Source organism: Sebastes fasciatus, chromosome 15 (genome assembly GCF_043250625.1).
Source record: "Sebastes fasciatus isolate fSebFas1 chromosome 15, fSebFas1.pri, whole genome shotgun sequence".
Classification (NCBI taxonomy): domain Eukaryota; kingdom Metazoa; phylum Chordata; class Actinopteri; order Perciformes; family Sebastidae; genus Sebastes; species Sebastes fasciatus.
This window is the reverse complement of record NC_133809.1, coordinates 5,492,295-5,510,331: the sequence shown is the minus strand read 5'-3', so window position 1 is coordinate 5,510,331 and position 18,037 is coordinate 5,492,295. Positions and strand designations below refer to the sequence as shown.

At 40.8% G+C, this 18,037-nt stretch overlaps 3 protein-coding genes across 4 annotated transcripts in view; 1 reads left to right on the top strand and 2 right to left on the bottom strand.

Moving 5' to 3' along the window:
- loxl3b (lysyl oxidase-like 3b) overlaps positions 1-18,037 on the bottom strand; it is a 372,166-nt gene that overhangs the window by 44,410 nt on the left and 309,719 nt on the right. The gene's annotated exons all lie outside the window — the stretch shown is intronic.
- LOC141783653 (pantothenate kinase 2, mitochondrial-like) lies at positions 115-3,246 on the top strand. Its single transcript, XM_074661057.1, has 3 exons — positions 115-463; positions 1,047-1,300; positions 2,889-3,246. Exons 1-3 carry the CDS (start codon positions 128-130, stop codon positions 3,130-3,132), a joined length of 834 nt encoding a protein of 277 aa, XP_074517158.1. The 5' UTR covers positions 115-127; the 3' UTR covers positions 3,133-3,246.
- On the bottom strand, positions 8,190-15,476 carry LOC141783652 (uncharacterized). 2 transcript variants are annotated; one of them, XM_074661056.1, is made up of 6 exons: positions 15,337-15,411; positions 14,484-14,572; positions 13,320-13,442; positions 12,930-13,110; positions 11,152-11,891; positions 8,190-10,196 (listed from the first exon to the last, which is right to left on the bottom strand). In XM_074661056.1, the coding sequence occupies exons 3-6, from the start codon at positions 13,440-13,442 to the stop codon at positions 9,468-9,470; spliced, it is 1,773 nt and encodes a 590-aa protein (XP_074517157.1). In that variant the 5' UTR covers positions 14,484-14,572; positions 15,337-15,411; the 3' UTR covers positions 8,190-9,467. The 2 variants fall into 2 exon arrangements, with proteins under 2 accessions (XP_074517157.1, XP_074517156.1); XM_074661055.1 differs by lacking the exon at positions 14,484-14,572 and having other exon boundaries at positions 15,337-15,476.

Below are 18,037 nucleotides of genomic sequence, written 5' to 3'. Positions count from 1 at the left end.
TAAATTACACTGAATATGTTGAGGTTATTAATAAAAAGAAATGTTAAAAAATAAATAAAAAAATATTGGTGAGTGATTTTTTTTTTCATTTATTATCTCACATAATGCAGCATTTCCCTGGTTTGGGATGGACATTGGAGGCACTCTGGTGAAGCTGGTGTACTTTGAGCCCAAAGACATCACAGCAGAGGAGGAGCAGGAAGAGGTGGAGAACCTGAAGAGCATCCGGCGCTACCTCACCTCCAACACCGCCTATGGTAAAACGGGCATCAGGGACGTGCACCTGGAGCTGCAGGACCTGACGCTGTGCGGCAGGACGGGCAACCTGCACTTCATCCGCTTCCCCACGCATGACCTGCCGGCCTTCCTGCAGATGGGCCGCAACAAGCACTTCTCCAGCCTCCACACCACCCTCTGCGCCACAGGAGGGGGGGCATACAAGTTTGAGTCTGATTTCCGCACGGTGGGTCTGCAGTTGTTCTCTTCTGTTTGCTTTTACAGGCTGGACAGTGAAGATTGACCGAAAGGAAAGAGGAGACAGAAGAATAACATATTTATAGCATGTGATGTGAATTCATGTAGTCTTAACAGTGATGGAGAGCACCTGAAATCCACATTTAAAGATGTAACAATAGCCAGTGGATACAAGGGCGAGAAGGGCATGCATGTCCTCATGCAATTGGCAAGAAATCAAAGCAAATTAAAAAAAAATCATTCTGGACCATGATAAAATATCAGTTAATTAATCTGGACGAATTAAACAATGACTACAATGAGAAAAATCATGATTGTTGCATTAAAAGTCCCTTCTTATCAAACTGGAATGTACAATTGCACAATTACCTCCTATTATAGGCCACATCTGTTTGAGATCTTTTTCTTTCTTTCTGGTGAGACGTATTCAATAGAATTGTAGTGAAGGTTCCTGTTTTCTTACCCCCCCTTTGCTTTCCCCCCTCCCCCAGTTTCCCGCCTCTGTATTCTCATGACCACATCCATTTAGTGATGTTATCCATGTTCTCTTGTTTCCTCTCACCAAAAAAAAGATGGCGGACCTGCAGCTTCACAAGCTGGATGAGCTGGACTGTTTGATTCGGGGGGTGTTGTACATCGACTCGGTGGTGTCCCGCGGACCCTCAGAGTGCTACTACTTTGAGAACCCCACTGATCCAGATCGCTGCGTCCAGAAGCCCTACACACTGGAGAACCCCTATCCTCTGCTGCTGGTCAACATAGGCTCTGGGGTCAGCATCCTGGCCGTCTACTCTGAGAGCAACTACAAACGAGTTACAGGGACCAGGTAATTATCAGGGATGGAGATTTACTGTGAACTCGCCATGTTGGCTGGTGGATATTAGTCATATAATGGAATTGTTTACATTAGATGCTTATGTAGCCCCTCAATGGAAATCCACGAGGCCTGCTGCAGTTTGCTTTAAGTAGGCTGCCCCCATTTAAACTAAATATAATTAATGTAGAACACAAGGCCTTCTATACAGTGGGCTACCTCCGGGTCTGAAAAGTGAAGCCAATGCTGAAGTGCCTTAAACTGTCATTCTCTCTAACAGCCAGCAGGGGGCGACTCCTCTGGTTGCACAAAGAAGTCTGATTGTATAGAAGTCTATGAGAAAATGAGCCTACTTCTCTCTTGATTTATTACCTCAGTAAACATTGTAAACATGAGTTTATGTTCTCAATCGCTAGTTTAAAGTGTTCTTCAATACAGCATGATGTTCATTTAGTAAATTATGGTCCCATTTAGAGTCAAATAGACCATAAAGCAGGGGATGCTTTAGGACGTAGCTAACTTGTGATTGACAGGTCTGGGGGTTGTCCGCGTTTTTGTCTAAGTACTTTAACTCTTTCACGGTGTGTTTTCAGTTCATAAAAGACAACTGTAACACTTTGGAAGCCTAAAAATGTCTTATTCAGCATTTGGTGTACTTCGCTCCACCCTCATGTCTCTTCTGGTTGCAAAAAAAAACAAGATGGCAACGGCCAAAATGCCAAACTCGAGGCTTCAAAGCAGCACTCCACAAACCAATGGGTGACGTCACGGTGACTACGTCCACTTCTTATATACAGTATATGCCTCTATATTATGTATTATTTTGCTTAAAGGTGGGGCCCAGAGGGAGTACAGGGGCTGCAGGGGCGTACTTTAAGACACGCTCGATTATAAGTGATTTTCAAGTCAAATACCACATTTGATTTAATTTATGATCATGATGAAAGATAAAGTAGTAAAGCTGCCATTTGGAGGACAAAGCATATTCTACAGTTTTAGAATGAGTAAAAGAAAACAACAAAACTTTTGTTTTGCGTATCACTGGACCCAAAACAGAACAGAAACAGAGAACATGTAAGGTGACACTAGCGAACCACACGCAGGCTGATACCAGGTTACAGTGATGCAGGCGGGTGTATTCCAGTCAACTGGGTGGCCTGCTTGCCTTGGTGTGAAAAGTAGCAGCATTTTTTTTAACTCTCTGCTGCCGAACCACTTCCCTTACTCAACTGTTTGCTTGTGCAGAATAGTTCTTTGTTAGTTTGATTTGGGTTTGAAGTTTGAAATACGTCAGTTGAACTGACAGTTTTCCTCCTACTTCTCTCTCCACTGGTTTGTTTTCACATGTGGTTTCTCTGTCTGGTGGCTTAGAAAGGGACTCATGAACGCTTACTTCTCCCTCAACATAATGGCCCTTTGTGCTGAGAGAAAAACATGAAGTGTTTTTGAATTTGGAGGCTATAATGTACATAAACTTATTTTTTAGGTGGTCAATATTGCTTTTGGCAGACATTTCTCTTTGCCCTTAATTTTAGACTGATGTGTTTACATTTCTAGAATATTAATAGTTTATATATCATCTCTTCCTGTGTGTTTACAGCCTCGGTGGTGGGACCTTCCTGGGCCTGTGTTGCCTGCTGACGGGCTGCTCTACTTTCGAGGAAGCTCTAGAAATGGCTTCTGAAGGGGAGAGCACCCGAGTGGACAAGCTGGTTCGGGACATCTATGGAGGAGACTATGAGAGGTTTGGGCTGCCGGGCTTTGCTGTAGCTTCAAGGTGCGTTGGTGGATTCCAGCATGAACACAGTCCCAGCTTTAATGAAACAGGGAACCAGGACAGTTAAAGCTAAATTTACTCCGGTTCCTATCCCAGGGTGAAAAAAAGAAGCCTTAATTTTAATTCAATGTCTTATGAGCAAGATGTTTTCATCCACAGATAGGGCCTCACACTCAACTTGCTGTTTTTAAATCTAATCTTAAGACTCATCTGTTCCTCACAGCTTTCCCCTAGGCTTTTTAATAACTGCTATAATTTTATAGTCATTTTATTCACTCTTAAAGGTCACCTATTATGCAAAATGCACTTTTCCATGTCTTTTAAACATCAATATCTGTCCCCAGTGTGTCTACAAGTCACCATAGTATCATAAAAGACCATCCTCTCTCTTTTTCTCCTCCTCCGTTTGTCCGGAAATGGGTGTCGAAAAACGCTGCGCAGCTTTTCCTTTTCTTCTGACGTCATTTGAGAATTAGCCATATAAGGGTTTCCTGGTCGAACCAGAGCAGAACCTTCAGTAGCTGACCCCGCCCCACAGCGCGTCACTGTCTCTCCTCCTCAACCGAACTTGAGCAAAGTAGCTCCTACTGTTAGTCTGCAAGAACCAGCAGAACAGTCTTCATGTACTCCCATCATCTAAATATAACATGTTCTTTCACAAAGGCTTTATGTAATTACACTGTTTAAACAGGTTATATTTATATATTATATATATTTGATGTCATGCATGTAGAAGAGTACAGGTAGTAAATAGTGACTGTAAGCAACACAACACATTTCTGTTTCACAGTCAAACTTTATTTGAGTTGACAGATGACAATATTAATTATTCACAGAATTTGTAATCATCTCACCTGTTAGTTATGTTAACATGGTACAGGAGAAAGTCTTCAGCTCTGGTAAACTATGGTAAGCTAAGCTCCGGTGAGCTAAGCTCCGGTGGTCTGTAGTCATGGTAACACAGAGACAGCTCCTACAGTAAATAATATACCATTACTCTGATCTTCCATACATTTATCTTTTAGCAGAAATAATGAACTGACTACTGTTTCACATCTTCTATTTTCCACCCTGATGGTCGCTGTGTTTACACACCGTGTCATAGCGGTAGCATGTAGCTAACCCGTTAGCATGTAGCTACATGCTAACGGGTTAGCTCTGTATCTCCCATCTGCTCACAGCTGTCTGCTCTCAGCTATCTGCTCTCAGCTGTCTGCTCACAGCTGTCTGCTCTCAGCTGTCTGCTCTCAGCCATCTGCTCTCAGCTATCTGCTCTCAGCTGTCTGCTCACAGCTGTCTGCTCACAGCTATCTGCTCTCAGCTGTCTGCTCTCCTCTGGGATGATTCTGTCGGTCATTTCTCAGATGGATCTGTAAAGACAGACGTAAAACAGAGTGTATGTTTACGGTTTACAGAGTTGATGCATGAGGTAAACACTGAGTTAACTAACAGAGCTATAAATAGCATTATTTACCTGAGAGAAACCGTCAGGAGAACCTGGAATCTGGACCGCAGATGTTCATCATGTGTCGCCGATTTCTGATCAGATTCCTCCGGTCACGTGCGCTGGGTGAAGTTTCTGGTTTATAAACTTTAAAGTGGTTTATAAGCTCTATTCTAGCTGCCTCTCCCTCCACTGTCTCTCTCCACTCCTCTCTCTCCAGAGCTTCTCCGGGAGGGAGGGGGAGGGTGACGCTGTTGTTGAGGACGTTTGATTGACAGAAAACGCTGACCAATCAGAGCAGAGTGGGAGGAGACAGGCTGTGAATCAGGGGTTTTCAGACAGAGGCTGAATTAGGCTCTGAGGCAGGCAGACTCAGGCTGCAGTATGAGAAGAATAAAGGGTTTTTTGAACATTGCAGCATGTAAAAATGTTCTAGTGCAACATTAAAATACATCTATGAACCTGGAAATGAGCATAATATGAGACCTTTAATGTTCACCATACAAAACAAGAACAATTCAATCAGAATAAAACAACACAAATCAAAAACAACCTACATATCCTGTACCCTGGTCCTCCCTCAGATCGTCCATCTCATATCCATTCAGTAAATTCATTCAGCAAAGATGATTTTTCCATGAGGTAATGCATTTAACATGAATAATGCAATCAAATATGAAGTGTTTACAGACACGTTTGCAGAATAAATCATAAAAAAAGACCTTTACATCCAAGCAGTGCACTCAAACTTGTTCAATCCGTTTAAAAGACCTGCAATATAATGAGCCAACATCCTGCCTGATGTCATTATCCTTCCCTTAATCCTCCAGTAATTCAGATCACTGAGATCCTGTTCATGCTGTTAACTTGCTTCTTGCATTAAATGAGATTATTGTCACGCAAAAGACGGATCACCTGTTAATACAGATCAATGGAGGCATGTTCATTTCATTCAGGAGGTTTAAAGGGAATGTTTTTGTAAATGCAGACTGTGTATTACTGCACAAAGTAGACTCAGCGAGTGAGTGAGTGGCGCCACCTTCTGTTTAGAAATGAGTCATGTTGCTGCTCTGGTGCTATAAACTTGTGTTTTAGCCATAATTTAAAGTCATAACTCTTATGTTTTTATTAGTCAGCAGCTCTTGGGACTACAGCAGACCTGTTTGTTGCCTCACCTATTGTTTTACCATTTTACACTCTTTACTTTACACACTCAATTACACTCCTTTCTTTCCCTGCGTGGGATCAATAAAAGTATTCTTATCTTGTTTCCATTGGAAAGACTTCAACTATCAATCTTCAACGATATGACAGTAATAACTAATAAAACGCACATAGAGAACAAGAACATAAAGCAAACTCTTATAGAACAAAAGAAATTGAGACATTACCGAGACAATAAAAACAACAACATATTGCTGCAACACTTTGAGCTGCAATTCAGAAGTCTGGATCCAATTTATAAGACTATAAACTCAGTTTAATATAATGCAGTGCAACAATTTATCATACAAACATTATCATACAATTAATAAATAGTGTGTCTATGATTTTATTTAACCTATTTTAATGCTTTTAAATGCATGGTTTTCTTTTTGTACGTTGTTTTTAACGCTGTATTATGAAACGGCCTTGTTTTCTTCACCGAGTCGCTCCGACGCCTCGACGTCGAGTTGGAGCTCCGCCGGTCGGATGTTGCTTTTCCTGCGGCCGCGGCTGCCTCATTGTTGGGCATCATCTCCTCCTTGCTGTCGGAGCGCGGCTGCTTCGTGGGCGTTTCGTCTTCGTCGATACCGTCATCGTCGCGTTGGTGGCCATTGAACGCCATTGAAAATAAATGAGTTAATTCGCTACATATAGACGCTGCGGTTTATTATAAATAAATAATAAAACTATTGGACGTCGATGATTTATGATGTTGGACAATGAGGCGGCTAATTAGCTAAGCTAAGCTAAGTAGCTGTGTCGTTAACGGCTGCGCTACATGTCCTTTTTATGCTCGCGCTGTCAAGTAGTGATGGGAAGGTCGCGAACGAGTCGGTTCAAAGAGCCGGCTCTTTTTAAGTGAACGATAAGAGCCGGCTCCCGTCCGAGAGCCGTTTTTGTTCTGTTTTTCTTTACTTAAAGGGACTGTTTGTAACTTTTTACACGTATAAATCACCCGGGTTGGTATCCCAGTCGCGCTCGCATATGCGCGCTCGCGTGTGAACGGAGTCTCTGCTCCTCTGCCTGTCTGCCTTCACTCAGCTCGCTCCAGGTTCAGGTTCAGGTGACTTTATTTGTACCCGTAGGTAGATTTGTTTTAAAAAATAGAGGATGACATCCGTATTGACAATAAGGTAGAGCAAAGACAAGAGACAGACATACCAAAAACATGACAAAGAGTACTCAAAGGCTTACTGGGATCAGGACCCAGCAAAAAGAAGGCCACGAGAACAATATAAAAAAACAAAAACACCGAAATATCAGGACAAAAAAGACACAATAAATGAGAAAAGGGATAAAATTTCCATAAATATGTGCAAAAGCTGCTAGGACTTATTCGCGGTGCGATGCGGTGCGATGCGGTGCAGTGCGCTGCGGTGCGTTGAGGTGCGTTGCGGTGCGTTGTGGCGTTGTGTGGCACGGTGCGCAAATAGCAGACAAGATGAGTGACAGTTGGAAAATGAAGCAGCATGTAAAATTATGGTATTCTGGAAATTATAAGGTTTTGTATAATTATATTGAATAATTTAAGTGATATATGTGCACAATTACTAATCATAGGTCAAAACAGCGCTAAATTTGACTGAATTATAAAAGGCAGAAGTGGTAAAACGAAGAGCCGTTTGGGAGCCGGCTCTTCTTGGTGAGCTGAGCCAAATAATCTGGCTCACTAGAAAGAGCCGGAATTCCCATCACTACTGTCAAGACTGGAGTGGGCGGGGCCAGCAAGTGATTGACGGACGCCAGGACCAATCAGAAAGCGAATCCGCCAATCAGAGAACAGTTTATAAAAGGAGGCTGATGTCACATTTTTCTTTGAGCTTTTCACATAAAAACATAATGTATGCATGAAAACAAGCACCATTTTATAATCCCAAACAAATATAAAATATATATATGATTTTGAACATTTCAACTGTTATATTATTATTATTATTGCACAACAGTATGATAGAAGCTGTTGGATTATTTTGCTCATCAAACAAAAGATGAGGATGTTATTTTGCATTATGAAAAAAAAATCAGAAAATACAACAAACTTATTGATGCCATTTGGTATATTAAATACCATATGTCCAAGCTTTATAAATCTCCCCCATCTTTAGAATTATTTATTGTTCAATTTGTAAATGACACTGAATATGTTGAGGTTATTAATAAAAATAAATGCAGTAGTAATGCAGAGTAACTAATTTATTATTTATTTCTTTATTGATATTTTATTTACTTTTTTCAATTCAGTCTTACTTTTGAGATGATATATAATTTTTTCTTTAATGACAATTATTTATTTAATGTAAAATTCAATAATTTTCTTTCTTCATATTTTTTTTTTTTTTTACAAAATAATAATATAATGGATTCCTGTTCAGGATGCTTGGTCACCCTTCTTCTGTGTGACATAAGTCAAATAAAATTGGCATAAACTTGTCATTTCTCTGCAGAGAAATCAACATGCACACTCAATAAAGGCATTTATTTTTATAATTCAGGTTTATTGATATGATTGTCACGTAAATAGAGACAGTGCCTTAACATTTTTATAAACCTTAAACTGGGATTACAATTTACATGTGCTCCATAATGGCAATACATTTACATCTACAAAGCATCTTTGCAGCTCAAATATCCTTTTAAAATGTGCAACACTTTCTGAATTTAAGTTGGTTTTCTTTCTGACACTTCTTATATTGACAATGCTATTTACAATAAAATGTCATCTCACAGAACATAACTTCTCAAACTTGTTTCTATTTAAAGGAGAAAACAAAACCTAAGGAAAAATAAAATGTAATCTCAAACATTTACACCCGGATGATGGCTAAGTGCAGCAAAATTTGCTCATTTCCAATTTTTAATTGTGCATTTTTAAAATGATCCCATTGCATAAAAAACTATTTACACTACAATTTTTATTTTTTCAAAGATCAAAACAAAAGACATAAGCAACAACCACAGAAATGACCATATAAATACCCAGTTAAATATGCAGCGAATGACATGACGGCTCACGGTTAGGAAACAGGAAGTGCCATGGGTTTGAAAAGGTTTTGGAGCAATTGTCTGGACTATGTAAAGTATTTAATTTAATTACGCAGCTGACTGATTCTTTTAGACATTATGAGTGCTTTGGAATGTTTTTGACGCATCAGTTTTTCTTAAAATACATAATTAGATATCTCTATATTGTGTATATATATGTACAAATAAATACTGACATTGCACTAGCCATCATTTACGGAGTGTGATGCTGGTACTCTTTCTTCCACGGTCCACATCCAATATAATTCAGGTCCTTTGTACGCTAATAATCACTGGATGACCGCCACCCTTCTTATCTTGAAAGTGCTTATCAGACAAGTGAACATACAAACATTTCTATCATTAATACAGAGCATCGGTGTATCTTTACAAACCACATAATTGCAGCAAGTGCATAAATAACCTGAGATCTCAACCAAGTGCCACGAAGTTCCCTAACTAGAATAAGATGGGTAGATTTGGTTTTTGCTCACTAGGGCAAACTTCATTCAACAATAAAACAATAAAACAGTCGGACTTAAAGACATACTCATAATTAATGACATGATCAAAGGTCTGGCAAGTCAGCTATTATTACTAAAGGTCATTATTAAACAGCTGCCTCACGCCAACCCAGTCCAGTGACTACAATAAGGCACCATAACCTTAAGATCCTCTTTCAAAAGCCTTAAAGCCTAATCTTCTCTCCCTTTAAAAGGTATTAAATCCCCTTAATGCTTAAACTTCCACGCCATCAGCAGTGCACAGGCGCCCATTCCTGCAGCGGTCAGAATGTACTTTGTATTAGTTGCCATCTTCTTCTCTGAATCCAGCTCTGGTGAAGTATCAGCGGGTGCAGGCTCAGAGGGGTGGTGGTTCTCACTGAAGGGGGTGTTTACACTCAATACAGTCTCAACAGTGTTGGTGGATAGTGGTGGCGCAGAGGTGAGCTCCTTGGCTGCTTCACCGTTGACGATTTGAGCTCGTGGTATTGAATTTTGGCCGTCTAGGTCGAGGATAGACGGCTCCTCGGATACATGCACCTCGTGCATCAGCACCTCCTGCCTTTCCAAACTCTGACAAGGAGACTCGTAGTTGTTTTCCTCCGGTTCGTTATGGTTAAGAGCAAAGCCGTTCTCCTGGCATGGCAGTGCTGACGCTGTAGTCGCGGCGGTGGAGCTGACAGCAGAGCATGCAGGAAGGTGGGCAGAGGTCACGGCGTCCGTTGCAGCGTCGCTCATTTCCAGACGCTCACTATTACCCGAGTAGGGCTGCGCCGGTGTGCTGGGTGCAGGGATGGTAGGGCTGTCATGATTTTGTGGGAGGATGCTGATGAGCTGGCCAGGCTTGCTCAGACACATACTGCTGTCAGCCCAGAGAGAGGCGTCCATCCCAGCAGCACCCGGCAGCGGAGGGGAGGTTGTAGCTGCAGTTTCTGTCTGCGGGCTGCTTTCAACAACCTGCAGGTGAAAATTATAACATAATAGGTTTAGTTTTTAAAAAGGAAGCTGGTGTAATATTTCTAACATTCTGTCTATCTCTCATGTACGTGAATGTGGCTTGACAAGATATTAGAATCACAACAACTGACCACCTCAAAGTGTAGTTGAATCTATCCCTCTCAGACGTACTGTTAAACAAAACCTGAACATTATAAGAGTATATTCTTCTCAAAGATGCTGTTGGGTAAAAACAACACGACATTTGATTTGGTGTCATCTAGTGGTGTAGTTGCAGATTGCAACCAACTGAGTACCCCTCCGCTCACTCCTCCCTTTCAAAGACTGCTGTAACGTGAGCCGCCGAGTGCAAGACCATGGTAACGCCGTTCGCCTCGCTCAGAGGCCATCCTTACTATAATAACACTACTTTAGGAGCAACGGAAGTCAGACGGCGGCTGGCGGTACCACGGTTTTGCACTCTGCGACTCACCATTATCGCAGTTTCACAAGCGTGTTGGAGAACTACGGTGGCCTTCAGGTAACATAAAAGCGTGAAAGTCTCTCTCTAGAGCCAGTGTTTCGTTTGTCCGTTCTGGGCTACTGTCGAAACATGGCAGAGCAACATGGCTACAAGACTTGTGCTTTGAATATTGGGTTATTTGGGGAAACATATGAAATCGATTTTAGGAGACACTTAGTTATAACTAAGTCGTAACAGGTAACAATCACTACAAAGTTAACCAGTGCGTCTTATTGGCAAAAACAAAAAATCTCTCACACTGTTGGTCACTTGTAGTCTATTAATGACGGTTCAGTCCTCACACCTTCACCAGGTAAAATTCATGAATGAAGAGATTTAATTAATTTTGCCTGATGAAGGTTTGAGGGCCGAAACAAATAAAGTGAGTACCAGAGACAAGATCTTTTGTTTTTTTATTACTGAGTCTTAAAATTAGCATATTTTGGTATTCACCTGTGTAGTAGGAGGTTCAGACATCTCTTCAGGCTGCAGGACAGCAGCAGGTTTTGGGTCCACAGGAGGGGTGGTGTCCTGGACTGGAGGCTTCTCTGGGGTCAACGTGAGGAAAGAGGCTCCATCGGTCACATCTGAGTTTATCTGAGTTGGAGAGGGACTCTGCGGTGGCCTGACCTCTGTGGAGGTTGTTGCTGTTTGGAGACGATCTGGGCTGGAAGGAGTGTCCGTTTCACACGGCACAACAGGACGAGATGGTGGAGGAGGAGTGGCCACACCGTTGATCAATACCTCGCCGCTTCCTGCGCTCCCCTGATCAGGGATCACGCCATCATCACCAGGGACATCCTGGATGTCTGATTCAGAGTTTTCCACTGGCTCCTGGTGAGACTTAATCTCCCTCTGAGGAGGTGGGGTTGTAACCGCCTGAGTGACAGGGGAAGGAGGAGGTGTTGGTGTACGGGGTGCCACTTCATTCTGAGTCGACTGTGGAGGCTCGGGTGGAGAAACAGCCTCAGGAACTTGAGCTGCTGAGCTCTGGGGGGCTTGTGGCTGCACAGGGATTTCCAGAGAGGGTGAGACCTGGGCAGCTGCCTCTGGAGGAGCTGATGCATCAGCTGGCGGAGCAACAGCAGCCTGACTGTTTGCTCCATTCTCTGGGAAGGACAGATGACTGGCAGATGGTGCTGGATGGACGTGTGCCCTGACGACAGTCATTGGAGGGGAGCCGGGGTTGGAATCTAGGGCAAAGCAAACAATGTTGTCATTTAAATCCATTTTGAATCATATGACTAAAGCCCCTGAGGGACTAGCTGACACTGTAACTATACAGTACTTCAGTTATCATTTACTGGATTCTCTAATGTCACATCAAACAGCACTGAAGTTCACAGGACCAGCAAACATACAGCAGATTATTCCCTGAAACATTTATTGGAAAAACAACGCAAAGCGCCACGAGATATAATATGATTTTATAAATCATACTAATAATAACACATTAGTGAATATAAAATGAATGTTATGGATAGATTTGAATTTCAGAGAATGGTAAAATTAAAGGGCAGCCCAAGATGCAACATATTGAGAAATATGAACTAAATATAAAGACTAAAGTTTTCCAGAATATAGGTGATCCTTCTCACGCTTTGCATCTGCACTTTATATGTACAGCACACCATTCTCCCGCACATCTTTCTCACAACACAGAGTTATCTCTGGAGGTCACACGGCAAGGAGACACTGTTTTGCTTCAACTGCATAAATGAGCTGTAAGACACCGTACACTTGCTCGCCTGTGAACCGTCCATGCAGGCGCCAAAAATATAATAACATACTAACATTTATGCAAACAGTTTGCTTCCAAAATAAATTACTGCAATATACAACGCTGAGTCCAGCATACTGTGCTCCAAACTACACCAGAAAGTAGTGCATGAGAGAATAATGAAAATATTGGATATTAGAACCACAGCACAAATGGTAGGCCACAAACACTTGGATTATTCTGCATTTATTTTTTTTGTGTCTGTAATAATGTGGTCCTCTTCACATACGACTAAAATTAAATTGTGGTTTCACTGTGTGGTAATCTAACAACATCAACTCTGTTTCATTTAAGGGTTAAATACTGAATATCTCACATACTACTTTGATCATAGGGAACCTGAAAAATATTCTGATAGAATTAGTTTGAGGTAGTAGTGCTAAATATTTTCTAGTCAAAAAGGGGAAAACTACATTAAATTCTACACTATAATACCCGGTTAAAGACTTACTGTTGACGCCATTCAGAGCGTTGTATTCTGCTCTAATCTCAGCTGCTAGAGTCGGCTGCTCACACGCCTCAAGTGCTTCGATGAACTGCTCCGGCCAGTTTTCTCTCCTCCTCAGACAGTCCAGAAGTAGCATAGCGCTGTCGAGGCCCCCATAAGTTTCTCTCTTTGCCTCGATGTTCTCCTAAAATTAGGTTTCATAAAAAAAGTTTATCAGTTTCTTGTTAGTGTAGTGATGATTTTCAGTGAAGTGTTTTGTTCAAAGGGTACCATTACAGTCAGTACGGTAGTATCGACAAATTTGGATACTAGAGCCAGTACATTATATTAATCCAATACGATTCAAACTATCTCCAACCATAGTCCTATGTCCTTGTACCTAATGAAACTTACCCTGTCATGAGCAGTCAGGCAAGGCAGATGCATCATCATCTCTCTCACTTTCACCTTGCTCACAATTTTCGGCATATTCCGCCGCAAGTATCCATTATACAGGCTGTCACTGGCAAATGACATCTGTGAAATGAGAAAGTGGACAAAAGCACAGGGATAGTGAAGACTTCAATTTTTAAAAAATAATTTCTTCTCCCGATACACACATCAGGTTTGTACGGTGTAATTTTGAGTACTTCCTCAGTTGCCAAGGCACTTTGGCCACATTCCCAATTTCTACTCTTATTACCTATGAGATGGGAAAGTACCGAAGAAAACCCATTAAGGAAATCTGATCGTTATTGTCTGCAAAGATCACAGACACACTTCGGGGATTTTTACTCAATGAAACCGAAAGTGAAAGTGAAGATCAGACATCCTGTAGCTTCAGGGGGAAAAGGAAAATGTTAACATTTCCTTTTCATTTCAGTTTATGAGAAACATAAAAAAACAAACAGTATGTGACTCAGTCGTCACACCTGCAACCCTTTTGTTCCCTTTTAAAAGTGGAGGACACCGCTCTTTCATTTCAAGGTTGCAGTTGTCTGGCGTACAAAGAAGGTGAACAGGCCCTGACTAGTAGTAACTGATTAATCAGCTCCAGTTTAATATCTGAACTTCAAATGTGCAGCCCGAACGTCTCGAACCTGTCACTCCAAACACACCCACACACTCCTATCGTTTTTCAATGTCAAATATAAAGCTTTGACACACTTTTTTTGTATTGAATACATCTTTAAACCTTCACTTTGTTTATACCTAAACAGTCAGGTGGAGTAATCTGTTGTCAGGTTTAGTCAGGGGGAATGTTTTCACAAGATTATCTTGTCATCACTGCCCACGTTAAATAGAGCAGTGCGTTAAAGTTTAGTGTAAACGCGGGGCAGCAGTCTGGAATAAATGTCAGAGGCAGAAAGCAAAGAGCAAAGTCTTCCTCACGGTATCATTAGCCCTCAGAGGCCATGGTTATACCAAGATATATGCAGATATACTGAGTTGTGTGCAGGCCTTAAGAGGAATGTGGGAAGTGTGTATTATTTTCAAGCATGCATGTTAAGTGTAAAGTGATGAGGGATTGCAGATTAACAAGACAAGGAAGGTGGTGTGAGAGAGAAAAAAAAGCACCTTGACACGAGGTGCAGAGCTGAGCCAAATGAATGACCTCTAAACAGGCAGTCCTTTTCTTGCCAGTCTCCTTGGCTTTCCAAGACTCTCTGGGTCAAATTACAAGCAGAATAGATCTCTGTTTCAAGTCTTATTTTAGTCTCAGAAAGCTTGCAGTGAAGGACAAGCTTGATCAGATCAACTTTATTATGCCACATAAGGAAAATTCAACAAGAAGTGAAAGCAGATATGCTTAGAGTTACATACTGGCATGAGGAAATAACCCATCAAGCTCCAGCTGACTATAACTGCCAGTAAAATGTTGAAATATATTGTTAAATATACTTTTCTGTGTTAAACATCTAGAGACACATTTCAAAAAGGGCTGCACACAAACAACAAGGACAAAAGAGGCTAATAACTGCCTGTAAAATATGGAAATATATTGTGTAATACTTGTCAAACATACTTAACAGGCTGTTAAACATCTGACTAAGAAGGTTGGGACACATTTACACACAAACAACAACAACAGAGGCTTAAAAACAGCCTGTAAAATATGGAAATATACTGTTAAATATACTTTTCAAGCCTATTTTTTTGATAATCTACTGACTAAGCAAGTTTGGAAGAATAAAAACAGGCTGCACACAAACAAAAAAGACGATTTACTTGCTTGTAAATGACTGAAATATGTTGTAAATATATGAAAACATGAACTAGCATTTAAAAGTGAGTTTAAATTGATAAATACGTCACAACCTAGCTTGATGTCACCGCTGTTTCCTTGACACTTGACAAAACACTCAATAAAACACATATTCTATGTACTTAAACACTTAATTGTGTTAATATCACATAATATAGTGCTTACCTTTCGTGTTTTGTTGCGTCAGCAAGTCGTGACTGCCTCTCTGAAGCTTTTCCTGCCTCTCAATAAAAAAGCTGCGCTGTCTTCTTCACACACATCTGCGCAGAGGTTCCCCTCCGCAAACTCCGCGTTCTCGATTCCTATTGGACGAGAGCGCCGTCAATCAAAGAGCGAGCCAATAGGGTTAATGTACGGCTGTAAGGAAGGCGGGGCGTGCTTAATCTTGACCCTAACAGTGACCTTTGCTGTGCTGTGATGGGATGGCTGCAGAATTAGATTGGATATAGATTTGTTGGTTTACATCTGCCTCTAATCCCTGATCCTAATCCGTTCACATGGACACAAACACAGATCATACACACAGAGGGGAGGGGACGAACTGTTATGCATGGAATAGAAAATATACATGAAAATAAAGCCTGTATTCAACAAACAGGCAACCCCAGGAGCATTAAAGCAGGCAGCGGTGGTGATGTAAATTATGTCCTAGTGCAAATTTGAAGTACATGAATATGTTAATTTCATGCCATTTTTTATTTCCCTACTCTACTTCAATTCAGAGAGAAATATTGTACTTTTTATTCCACTATTTGACAGCTACAGTCAGTGGCGGATTAAGGTGGTCAGGGGCCCCTAGGCTACTCTTTGTATGGGCCCCCCACCCTTACTCATCATGCTTTAACAATTCATTCATTCATTCACTCACTCATGTGCAATATCAATGTATACCACTGTGAAATATCAATATTTCATATTCATATGTGCAATAATATGAACCCAAACACTCACTCAGTCTAGTTATTGTTTACTTACGTATTTATTAGATCTTGTTTTGTTTTTTTACTGATGCCTCTTGTTCTTTCCACTGTCCCCCTTTGCTGCTGTAATCCTGCAAATTTCCCTGTTGTGGGACTAATACATGATCTTATCTTATCTTAAAGTAGCATGAATTTGAAATACTCAAGTAAAATACAAGTACCTGAAATTTGTACTGTAGATACTGTAACTTTGAGTACTGTACTTTAGTACAGTACTCAAAGTTATATTCCACCACTGCTGATATTATCCCATTTGTGCTGCTAATATCATGATGTTTATACATATTTTAGTATGAAGCACAGATTTTAAAATGTACTAATCCACATTTAATCAGTAATAGTGCCTGTGACGGAGTAGCCGTCACTGACTGTGGGCAGCGCACACACATCACCTCAGGCCACACACGCCAAACATTTCTCCGCTCCCTTCCTGATTCACTCCGTAGTTAAACACATCGCGACATATCTCTCTCCCCTAAACTGTTTCCTATACGCATATATTTACACAAACATTATTCGCACTCACCAGTTGCTGAAACGCTGCCTGTCCCACCTTTGTCAGAAGTGGGATTGACGAGCAAACAGGGCCGTAACAAGCCCCCCCGTTATAAAGGGTGCCCTCGCGCGTTTTGAGAGCATGTGATCAGTTTAAATATGTTTATTATTTGAAATTGTGATTATGTTGCAAATTAACTTGTTTTGGTTGGGGGGGGGAATGTTTAGACAGAGATATATCATTTATATGTGGGATATGCCTGGGTTGAAGGGACTATGGATATCTTCTATGATGAAAGATGATGTTAATTGTTATTTTTCTGTGTAAAGAATACGCCCAGGGGAGGGGCTATTGGTATAAAAGGGGGTCATCTTGGCCACCTGAGGGAGTCTGGTCTGGAAGTGTTGACAGAGAAGGTCACACTCAGGCACTCAGGAAGGTAAAATATAGATTGTATTGTTGGATTGTTTTTGCCTGTTCTGAAAGAACTCATGGAGTTATTAAGGAACTCGATTTTCCGTACTATTTGCTGTTTTGTACAGAGCTTATTTTCTCTTTTTCACTTTTTGTAAATAGCCACAATGATTGCACTTTGGGAGGCCGGCATAATAAAAAGGGGATGAATACAACGTTTTCCGACTACGCCAGTGTTTTTATGTTGCACGGAGTTTTGACATAGAACCCCGCGACAGTGCCTTTTTAACCTGTAGAAACTGTCAGCAGCACAACAACATAAACACATGTAAATTATTTTACAGTAGAAGACTCAGCAAAAATGGAGGAACTGTCGTTTATCATTTAGGTTTCTATTCCCATTTATCTGCGCATATTACCAAGCAGTTAGTCATATTAAACAAACAAATTCCCGCTCAGTGAACCTGGGGGTCTTTGGCCCCCCTCAGGATCCAGGGCCCCACAGCAGAGGCCTGATATCCAGTTGTGACTGTATGATATATTAATAATAATTAGTTTTATCTAAAATACAGAGAAACCTCAAGGTGCTTCACAAAAAGGGTAAAGCAATCATAATACAGCGTTAAAACAATTTATAAAAAGAAAACCATGCATTTAAAAGCATTAAAATCGGATAAATAGAATCCTAAACACACTATTTTTTAATTGTATGATAATGTTTGTGGCCCAAGTTGTTGCACTGCATTATATTAAACTGAGTTTATAGTCTTATAAATTGGATCCAGACTTCTGAATTGCAGCTCAAAGTGTTGCAGCAATATGTTGTTGTTTTTATTGTCTCGGTAATGTCTCAATTTCTTTTGTTTTATAAGAGTTTGCTTTATGTTCTTGTTCTCTATGTGCGTTTTATTAGTTATTACTGTCATATCGTTGAAGATTGATAGTTGAAGTCTTTCCAATGGAAACAAGATAAGAA

What these genes read in the sequence shown, in the direction of transcription:
- LOC141783653 (XM_074661057.1), top strand. Translation starts at nt 128, where the DNA reads ATGGACATTGGAGGCACTCTGGTGAAGCTGGTGTACTTTGAGCCCAAA. An exon ending in TTGAGTCTGATTTCCGCACG is followed by an intron (nt 464 to 1,046) that starts GTGGGTCTGCAG and finishes ACCAAAAAAAAG; the next exon opens with ATGGCGGACCTGCAGCTTCA. An exon ending in AAACGAGTTACAGGGACCAG is followed by an intron (nt 1,301 to 2,888) that starts GTAATTATCAGG and finishes GTGTGTTTACAG; the next exon opens with CCTCGGTGGTGGGACCTTCC.
- LOC141783652 (XM_074661055.1), bottom strand. Translation starts at nt 13,442, where the DNA reads ATGTCATTTGCCAGTGACAGCCTGTATAATGGATACTTGCGGCGGAAT. An exon ending in GCCTGACTGCTCATGACAGG is followed by an intron (nt 13,111 to 13,319) that starts GTAAGTTTCATT and finishes ACCTAATTTTAG; the next exon opens with GAGAACATCGAGGCAAAGAG. An exon ending in CGCTCTGAATGGCGTCAACA is followed by an intron (nt 11,892 to 12,929) that starts GTAAGTCTTTAA and finishes GCTTTGCCCTAG; the next exon opens with ATTCCAACCCCGGCTCCCCT.